This window comes from Felis catus, chromosome A1 (assembly GCF_018350175.1).
Source record: "Felis catus isolate Fca126 chromosome A1, F.catus_Fca126_mat1.0, whole genome shotgun sequence".
Lineage (NCBI taxonomy): Eukaryota > Metazoa > Chordata > Mammalia > Carnivora > Felidae > Felis > Felis catus.
Window position 1 is genome coordinate 213,899,694 of NC_058368.1, and position 10,041 is coordinate 213,909,734.

The 10,041-nt window shown below is 40.7% G+C and overlaps 1 protein-coding gene across 11 annotated transcripts in view; it reads left to right on the plus strand.

Annotated features, from left to right (window-relative positions):
* Nucleotides 1-17: 17 nt before the first annotated feature.
* DROSHA (drosha ribonuclease III) overlaps nucleotides 18-10,041 on the plus strand; it is a 201,905-nt gene continuing 191,881 nt past the window's right edge. For 7 of the 11 annotated variants that reach the window (XM_045038429.1, XM_045038420.1, XM_045038401.1 and 4 more), the window contains exons 1-5: nucleotides 18-172; nucleotides 1,235-1,362; nucleotides 2,232-2,297; nucleotides 3,298-4,131; nucleotides 8,495-8,587. In XM_045038429.1, the coding sequence (XP_044894364.1) occupies nucleotides 2,278-2,297; nucleotides 3,298-4,131; nucleotides 8,495-8,587 (947 nt within the window). In that variant the 5' untranslated portion in view covers nucleotides 18-172; nucleotides 1,235-1,362; nucleotides 2,232-2,277. Of the gene's footprint in view, nucleotides 177-1,234; nucleotides 1,363-2,231; nucleotides 2,298-3,297; nucleotides 4,132-8,494; nucleotides 8,588-10,041 lie in introns of all 11 variants that reach the window. The other 4 variants (XM_045038407.1, XM_045038421.1, XM_045038412.1 and 1 more) reach the window with 4 other exon arrangements.

Sequence of the window (10,041 nt, forward strand, 5' to 3'; positions counted from 1 at the left end):
AGGCGCTGTGGCCAGCCCAGAAGCTTTCTCTGTAGAGGTCCAGCTTTCTCCGGTTTGCTTTTTAATTTCCTTGGTTTCCTGTTCCGGAGGCGCGGGCGGCGCTACAGTCCTGGCGGCTGTAGAATAATCCTAGCTTTGCTTTGACGGCAACCTCGCGGCGCGAGAGCCTTTTGTAGGTAAAAGGGGCAACTTGCGGGTGTTGGAAGAGGGAGCGTTTCCGAGTGTCCGGGTTTAAACGCGGCTAAGAGCCCGGGGCTGGGGCGAGATGCGCCTTTGAGTTATGGTCGTGCAGCCCCTCTTCAGTTCTGCAGCTAAGGGCAAAAAAGCGACCCTAGGCCCGAATCCCGCAAATAGAAATGAAAAATGAGACCTTTCATTCATTTGTGGAACGCAGGCGGTGGTCCAGGCCCGGGGCTGCCGGGGTCTCGGAGTGCCGCGAGACCCTGAGCCCAGCGCTTGCCTCGTGGGGCTCACAGTCTGGCGGGAGATGCAAACAGGGGAAACCGCAACTACAGATGAGCTCGACGAAGGTGACCGGCCTGCAGATGCAAGTGGGGGGAAAGGTGTTCTTAATAACGTAGTTGCGCACTTTGCAACTCTTTGAGCATAGGCTGATGTTCCTGGTCGTGTTAACTGTACAAAGCAGTTCCCTCAGTTTTCCTGCTTCCAGACAAGCAGTCTAGGAGTAGACCTACGCCGCAAACAATTACTTTTCCAGTTGCAGTGAATTCCTTGACTTTTGAATTAAAATTTGCATCCATAAGATAGTCCGACTATGCCTTTAATGTGTCAGTTTCATAATTAGTGTTTTCAGATATTCTCTCCATAGAAACATCCATGAGGATCTAATCCTGAAAGTATAACTATTACACACTGTCCAACAGTGTTAGTGTTCCTGTTTCGCACATCTAGGTTCAGTACACCCCTTTGTATTCCTCTAGACGCTGTGTTGAAGTCTTTTCTCTTGTTTATTGCTTTATTTAAGGAAAATGTATTTGTAAGTGGATTGAGAGCTTGAGTCTTGCAGGCTGTGTGTCTTACTCAACTTTGAGTCTGTGGGGCCTGTGACATGTATAGGCTCATTGAATATTGTATGAATCAGTGAAAAGGTCCACTCTTTGGTTTTGATAATGCAAATCTGTGCTGGATATATGTGAAAGGGAAATGTACAGTAGCAAGTAGAAACATATGCCATTGGTGAGATAGTAAACATTTATTGACCACCTATGTGCAGGATGTTCTGCCAGGAGCTGTGAAGGATACAGAAATGACTTATGAATCAACCCATGTCCTCAAGGAGCTAATAACCTAGTGGAGAAGTTAGAAATGTACACACATGACTATAATATGAGGCAGTCTCTGGTAAGTGCTGTAAAAGAACTAAGTATGGACTAAGCAATGGTAGTCTAGGGGGAGTGGGATTATTTTCTAAAGGGAACTAGGCAAGACTTCCCGGAAGAGGTGGCATTTGTAGGCAGATGAAAATTCAGTGGGCAGATTAATATGAGTAGGGAATTTTAGAAGAGTGGGAGCAAAGAACAAGCTGGCTGATAGCACCTGGTATGTTAGGCAACTGGGGAAATCTGGGATCATAGGCACTTCACAGGGAAGGTAATGGAGGATAAGCCTGCAAGAAGTTGGGTCCAAACTTGGAGTTTGAATTTGATTCCATTGGCCGTGAACCATAAGTAGCCTGTGGTGGCAAGATCAACTGGGTAGGTCCTGGGTTTATCATGAAGGTCTTAGCCTGAATAATAATCATAAGTCAGACCATATTTGGTGCCTACTAGTTATTAAGCACAGTGATTGGCACTGCTATATAATCTGAAATTATTTTCGTGAGCCTTTTGAAAATCTACCTTAAGCCTATTGGTAAAGCTTTTAGTTAGATAGACTTTAAGAGGATGCTTCTGCATTAAAGTTCTTTGCACTTAATATTTATTTATTTAGTTTTTAAAACCTTTTGCTGAAGCTTGAGTATTTGGAAAGCCGTTCATGTTCACAGAATTCTTCAGTGGAAAGAGTTGAGAATGAAATCAAGGATAACTGTTGTGTTTACAGAGTTATTTTGTTAGTATGCTAAGTGCATTAGAGAATGCAAAAATCAATGTTAAGATAATTGCAGACATTAGCAGTTTGGGAAACATTTTCATGTGTGTTTTATTCTTTCTGTTCTCTCTGTTCTGTTTTATTCTTTCTGTTCTCCCTATTCTTTCTGTTCTGTTCTCTAGAGTTTATATTCTCTGTGGAAGATGTGACGTATCCAGACAGTACGTCATGATGCAAGGCAATACGTGGTGAGTAGTGTGACAGTCATGGCAGGGGTTTTGGAAGAACAGAGAGAAGAAGAGAAACACTGGCACTGGGCCCTGAGAGTGGGAAGGATTTATATATGTGGGGAGAGGAAGAAATGTGTTCCTGAGGGCCATGTACATAGTTAGGAACCCAGACTGCCCTGATAGAACTTACAGTTCTGAGGTGCAGGCAAACATGAAAGGTGGAATTAATTGTGAATTGGAATTACTGTAGGAGCTGCCAAGAAGAAGCACAGAGTGTGAGAGCAGGGAGCCTGACAAAGCCCTGGTAGGTTGGTAATAGTGATTGTAGAAAGGCCAGCAGTGGCGTTATTATTGTAGCCAGGGGAGAAACAATGATGTGAAGTGGATGAACTCCGGAAGTATTTATGAAGTAGAAGTGATGGGAATTTAAAATAAATTTTTGGCTAAGGGGGATAAGGGAGGAGAAGTTGTCAGATAATTCCCTGGTGTATGACTTGAGGAACAATACATGTTATTATCTATTGAGATAGGCAACACTGAAACGGGAGCCAGTGGTATTGTCTTGGCGGGGAAGGTCATTAATTCCTTTTGGGACATGTTATGTTGAATTTGCAGAGTCTCTGCTGAGTGTGGAGGAAGGTGAAGACAGGGAGATACTGGTGCAGGTGGAGAAAATGTGGGGTGTGTGGGTGGGATGACATGGCAAAGTTCACACTTTTGGGGAGCCTGAGCGAGGACATAATGGCAAACGTTTAAACAATGGGATGTTGAGTTGGTCATTCTCGAGGAACAGCTTTAGGGAGTGACAGAGTCCAGGGACTGAGACAGGGGAAGAGGAGTGTATTGGCCTTGAGGAGTCTTAGGTGTTACAGAGAACTCAACGTTAGATGGGTGGAATATTCCTGTGGCTGAAGGGGTCTGTCAGTTGCTCTTGAAGATGATCAGGCATTGTGAAACCCAGCTTATGGTGAGTTTTTAGTTCTTTTTCCCTTTTCTCTTTTTCTTTCCTCCCACAAAGTCATAGAATGTCGTTCCACCCAGGACGAGGGTGTCCCCGAGGGCGAGGAGGACATGGAGCCAGACCCTCAGCCCCAGCCTTCAGGCCCCAAAATCTGAGACTACTTCACCCTCAGCAGCCTCCTGTGCAATATCAATACGAACCTCCAAGTGCCCCTTCCACCACATTCTCGAACTCTCCAGCTCCCAGTTTTCTCCCTCCACGACCAGACTTTGTACCCTTCCCTCCACCCATGCCTCCATCAGCGCAAGGCCCTCTTCCCCCCTGCCCTATACGACCCCCCTTCCCCAACCACCAGATGAGGCCCCCCTTCCCAGTGCCTCCCTGTTTTCCTCCTATGCCGCCTCCGATGCCCTGTCCTAATAACCCCCCAGTCCCTGGAGCACCTCCAGGACAAGGCACTTTCCCCTTCATGATGCCCCCTCCTTCCATGCCCCATCCCCCACCACCTCCAGTCATGCCACAGCAGGTCAATTATCAGTACCCTCCAGGATACTCACACCATAATTTCCCACCTCCCAATTTTAACAGCTTCCAGAACAACCCCAGTTCTTTCCCACCCAGTGCTAATAACAGCAATAGTCCTCATTTTAGGCACCTCCCTCCATACCCACTCCCAAAGGCTCCCAGTGAGAGAAGGTCCCCAGAAAGGCTCAAGCACTACGAGGATCACAGGCACCGGGATCACAGTCACGGGCGAGGTGAGCGGCATCGGTCCCTAGATAGGCGGGAACGAGGCCGAAGTCCTGACAGAAGAAGACAAGATAGCCGCTACAGATCAGATTATGACCGAGGGAGGACGCCGTCGCGTCACCGGAGCTATGAGCGGAGCAGGTAAAGCACAAACAACGTGTGTTTTTAATGAACTGCAGAGGTCCAGACACGGGCCATTTGTATTCCGCAAACCAGACCAAAAAAGTTCAACAGTGCATTTTGATTTATAAAGGGAAGAATACATGCTATGGGCTGTTTTAAAGAGGGACAGACAACTGACATGTCAGAAAAAGCCACTTTTGAAAAGCATTTCAAAATTAATGTAAACTCATTTCAATGAGTGTAAGCTGATTACGCTGTATAATACAGCTGACATTTTAATGGTGATCTAATGAAAGTTCATTAGATTTTTCGCATGTTTTTTGCATTATCGTATTTACTTTTGTTGTATGATCACCGTGTCAGCTTACAGCACCTGAGTTCTTTTGGAATTGACCTGTGTATGTTATCAATTAGGAATCAAAGTAGTGAAGCAGAACTTGCTTTCTGGTTTTTAGGGTAAGTGGGAGTTTATTGTACGCAATTGCCTTCTTGCTTTGTTTCCTTGTAAAATGCAATGACATTGGTTACACATCAAAGTTTTCAAAATAGCTTTTAACCTGTTTTGTTGCATTGAAGTGTATTCATACTGAAGAAAGTTATATTTTAAAAATACCGTTTTATTCCAGATTACATGTTTTTTTTTCCCCAAAAGACCAAATATGTACATATATAAGGAAGTAAGGTTTCCAGCAGATACTTCTTTTTTTGTTTAAAATTTTTTTTATGTTTATTTATTTTTGAGAGACAGAGACAGAGCATGAGCGGCAGAGGGGGAGAGAGGGAGACACATAATTCATAGTAGGCTCCAGGCTCTATGTTGTCAGCACAGAGCCTGATGTGGGGCCTGAACCCATGAACTGTGAGACCATGACCTGAGCCGAAGTTGGATGTTTAACCTCCTGAGCCACCCAGGTGCCCCTCCAGCAGGCATTTCTAAACTGAGATTCATAGATGGGTTTGTAGAAATGTTCTGAAATTAATATGCAGCATTTTATATGTATGCATGTTTTTCTGTAATTAAATTGGTAGCTTACAGCAGAATCTCGAGGTGGTGTGAATCTATTTCTTCAAAACTCTAAGAACTATTGGTGTAGATGGAAAATACAAATCTACATATTTTTTGTAGATAACGATCGTACCAATTAATTTGTACCTTTGGCAAACTCTTTGTATCGTTGGAGTTTTCCAGAGGTGGAGCTAGTAGTGGTGCTTCTCTTTCTGTCCCATAAGGTGTGTTTACCTTCATTGTCCTGTGGCACTTCTGTGCTAATCTGTGGCATCACTTTGCTTCTTGGTTTCCATGTTTTTCTCATGGCTGTTGGCTTGATTCTGACTGAACATTTTGCCAGTAAGTGGTGGTGGTCATTCTCAGTCCTGAAGGAAGTTACTAATGCTTGGAGGGTTGGAAAGAAAATGTGTTGTGTCCTCTCCCTGACGCCCAGTGGAAGATGGAAGGGAACTTGCTTCCTGCAGGGATGACTGATTTCTGGTGGGCCAGAGCTGACTGAAGTTGGTGGACTTTAAAAAATATTTTCAGCATGAGTTATGTCTCTGGTCAATTTTGTCCTTAATTATTCTGTGATGGGTTAATTAGCAGAGGCTGTGATAGTTTATTTTATAATTTTGTGGCGAAAATCTGATCTGAAAAGTGTTTGTTAATAGTTTTCTGTAAACCTTACAATGATGATAATCCTTTTTCTGGGGAGACACTTTGTTGCAAACTTTAGCATTCTAGAAGGCACTTTTTTTCCTTTTTGGGGTGCTGCACTTAAAGGAGTTTTTAGGGTTCTGCTGTAAAACATTCTGTAAAATTCTTCCATAAAAAAATTCTTGCATCAGATTTTAATTTGGGGCTATGTATTTGTTTAAAGAAATTCATGTCCTGTCAACTGAGGATCTCTATCAGTAAGTGAAATTAAGTGCTGAGAATTACCACCAATCTTCGTTATCCTAAACCATAACTCCTTTACTGTGAAGGACCTATTTAGGCAGTTAGCTCATCTTTCTAAATGGCCTTTATTTATGTTGGAGTTGTTTTGTAACATCCTTGGGGGTGTTTGTCCTGGAGCTGCCCCAGTGTCATGGCCACATTATAATCGGCTCCCTTTGAGGTCTTACGTAGAGTGCCAGTCACCTGTCTTATATGGAATGTTTTTGTGAAATAAAAATGGGGTGTGTGAAGTTCCAGTGTAACTGCTAGAAGTATATTGGAGAAAACCAAAACTTCACAAATCTGTGCATTAAATTGTGTTGAGTTTATTCATATTCTATAGTCTGTCCTCTGGCTACTTGTCCCCTTATTCCTTAGGATAAGTCAGTCCATCCTTTTTCAGATTCCATCTTTCTTCTTTTTCTTCTCCTCCAAAATGTGCTTGAATAGTAATTACCAGATTGTTTTAGGACAAACTGTTTTTAGAGGAAGTTTGTGAAGAAGTGGATCTATGTATTTGTTATTATGAAAGATCAAAATTACTATGGGGAATGGGAAAAGAAACAGCCATAGATGCAGTGCACTGAGCACGCTGTTTTGCAGTGTGGTGGGACTGGTGCAATGGCTTCCTATAACTGAGTGGTGTTAGAGCACAACAATCCCCGTAGCTGGCCTGTTGAGTACAGTGTGTAGCCATCAGAGAGCTAGTATTATATACCTTATATATCTCAGTGCCTGCAGCTAAGGAAGAGTCTTTGGAAGAGTAACCCAAACATTGTTTTTCTTGCTCTAAATGGGTTCATTACATAGTGTTAACTAATGTGGTTTGTAACCAAATTGGCCTTTTCAGTTCATACCAACTCAGAGGTAGCAGTCATTATCAGAAGTGTCATTCTCAAATGCAAAATTCTATTGCCTAGATGTTAAAATACAAACAAAAATCAAGAGTGTCCTTTCAATAGAGTTTGATTTGGAAATTATTATTATTGGCAATTATTCTCATCTGCCATCAGTACACATATCTGTTGTGTGTTACCACTCACTAGTTGGGATTTTACTGCTTAAAAGTAAACTGTAATTTTTTTAATTTATTTTTTAAGTGACCTCTGCATGCACTGTGGGGCTTAAACTTACAACCCAGAGATCAAGAGTTGTATACTCTATGCACTGAGCCTGCCAGGCGCCCCAGTAAACTGTAATTTTAGAAGTGTATCAGATAAAGAATGTAGAATCCCAAGCTCTGGCCACTTTATTTTAGACAGCTGGTGTGTCCCTGAGGCTTATGTATATGGTAAAAGTATCATTCAGTGGAATCTTTCTTGAGGAGGGAGTGACCTTTAAGTGAAAAAACATTTCCTGTTTTAATATCTAAACAGTTACATTTTTCTATCAGTTTTGTAAGTTTTGATTTTCAGTGTATTTATATTTCTTCTATTTGGCTATAGGTTGGGGGATATTTTTGATTTCAGACATTTTTATAGTCTTCTTGCTGGACTCAGGCTAATACATTTTTTTTACATGCTGAAATGGGGTGGTTATTTCCCTTAGACTTAGTTGTGATTGACACACACTAGAGTTCCAGTTTTGTTCAAGATCTTCATTGTACTTATTAAATAGACTCAGACATTATTATTGTTATTACTAAATTCCCGTTTTACATTGAAAGGTTTTAAAATCCCCTATTTTATTTTACATTGTGTAAACTGTGTCTCTATTTAGAGTTGTTTTCAGATTAAAACACTATTTAAAGGTAAAGTGACTTACAGTCTCATGGCAGTTAATGAATGATACCTAGAACTATAACTCAGGCCTTTTTTTTTAATGTTTTTATTTATTTTTGAGCGAGAGATATAACACGTGTGGGGGAGGGGCAGAGAGAGAAGGAGACAGAGGATCCAAAGTGGGATCTGTGCTGACAGCAGAGATCCCGATGTGGGGCTCCAACTCACAAACTGCAAGATCATGACCTGAGCCGAAGTCAGATGCTTAACCTACTGAGCCACTCGGGCGCCCCCAGAGTTTAGAACCTTAGCTTAATTTTTACTATAAAAGCTTTAATTTACATTTATTTGATGGATGAAATTTAGAATTTTCTAGCAATCACTAGGTAGTAGAGTCCTTTAAAGTTTTACCTATAGGTTACATAAAAGAATTGGCTGCTTGGAAGGTCTGGAGAGAAGATTATGATAAATCCCCTTGTTGCTTAGCATCAAGTATGACTTCTTTCTTCAAAGAAAACAACAAAAAATGTCCAAGTTAGTTAACTTCTGTAAAGAAAAAAACCTCTGTTATCCTTTAATAAATGATGAATAAAAATGTCCCATTGAGAATAGTGCCAGAAAAATTCTTAGGTGAGGTCCATTTATTTAGAAGATGAATTTATTCAGTGAAAAGAGATGGTGTTTTTGAGTCTTTCTGTTGAAAACAGCTCTGTGTATTAATTCCTTTAAGAGAGCGGGAACGGGAGAGACACAGGCACCGGGACAGCCGAAGATCACCATCTCTGGAAAGGTCCTACAAAAAAGAGTATAAGAGATCTGGAAGGTAAGCAAGGAGTTGACACTGAAAGAAGTCATAGGCTTATCTCCTTGAATTTAGGTTTTGTGCTTCTGCAAACATCACCAAGTCTTCAAAATAGCCTAAGAGTCTGTCCAAAATGCCCTATGAAAAGCTAAAACAGCCAGTAACTTAAAAACCTTTACTTTCAAGATGTATTGATGATGCACAAGGAAAATTTTGATAAATTTCCAAAAGTTAGAAATTATACAAGCCATTTTTTCTGACCTCAGTTGCTATAAAACTGTATATGTTAATAATTCAAGGTTTTTAAAGTTGTTTTTTTTTTTTTTTTTTTTTGAGAGAGAGAGGAAGAGTACGAGTTGGGGAGGGGCAGAGAGGGAGAGACAGAATCCCAAGCAGGCTCTGTGCTATCAGCGCAGAGCCTGACGCAGGGCTTGAACCCATGAACCCCCGTGAGATCATGACCTGAGCTGAAATCAAGAGTTGGGTGCTCAGCCAGTTGAGCCACCCAGGCACTCCAGTAATTCAAGGCTTTAAAAAGAAACCTTGGAAATTCATAATTATGCTCTCAAATTTACTTGTTTCAGAAAAAAAAGAGTAAAACTGCAGCCATACTTTATTTAGAAGAACGACATTGACATTGTTGTAAACCAAAACTTACAGGGTGTAACCAGTTCTATACTGAGAGGTAAAATCATGGTCTTATGTAATGGTAATTAAAAACAGCGCTCTGGAATCTGACAGATTTGGGGTCAGTTATTTTCCCAATTTGGATATTAGGCAGAGTTATCTAACCTTTTTAAGCCTCAATGTCTTTGTCTAAAATAAGAGCAGTTTTACTTGCCTTTTTGCATGGTAAGGAGACGTTGAGAGAATACATGTAAAAACACTTAGAACTGGGTCCAAAGTTAGTGCCAAATGAATGGTAACTATGTATGTGTGTGTATATATATGCGTGTGTGTGTGTGTGTGTGTGTGTGTGTGTGTATAGGTTAAAGTTATATTAATATGTATAAATATGCATATCTAATTACTGTCTGATCACTTGGCTCTACAAACTGGTAGAGTATAAGAAAAGCAGAAAAAAGGATTTAAAGATAAAAAGAAATTAATGAAATAGGAAAAAGAACTATAATACTGTAGCAGTATTTGAAAATAAATGCAAGACTTCTTTGAAAGGTTATATATACAGTTCAAAAAGTGGCAAATCTGGAAAAGAAAAACATACATTCCATTAGGTATAAGAAAGAATGTATCATAAGAATGAAGGGGATTTAAAAAGTATAATATGTTGGTATAAGTACAGATACTATATTTACAAAATTAAAAAACTTGGATGTGATGGTTGATTTCTATGAAAGCAAAAATTACAAACTTCACACAAGCAGAAAGTTTTAATAGGCTAATAACTATGGAAAAAATGGAAAAAGTTGGATTTTTACCACTTCCAAAAATGTATTAAACTGTTCTAGGATACT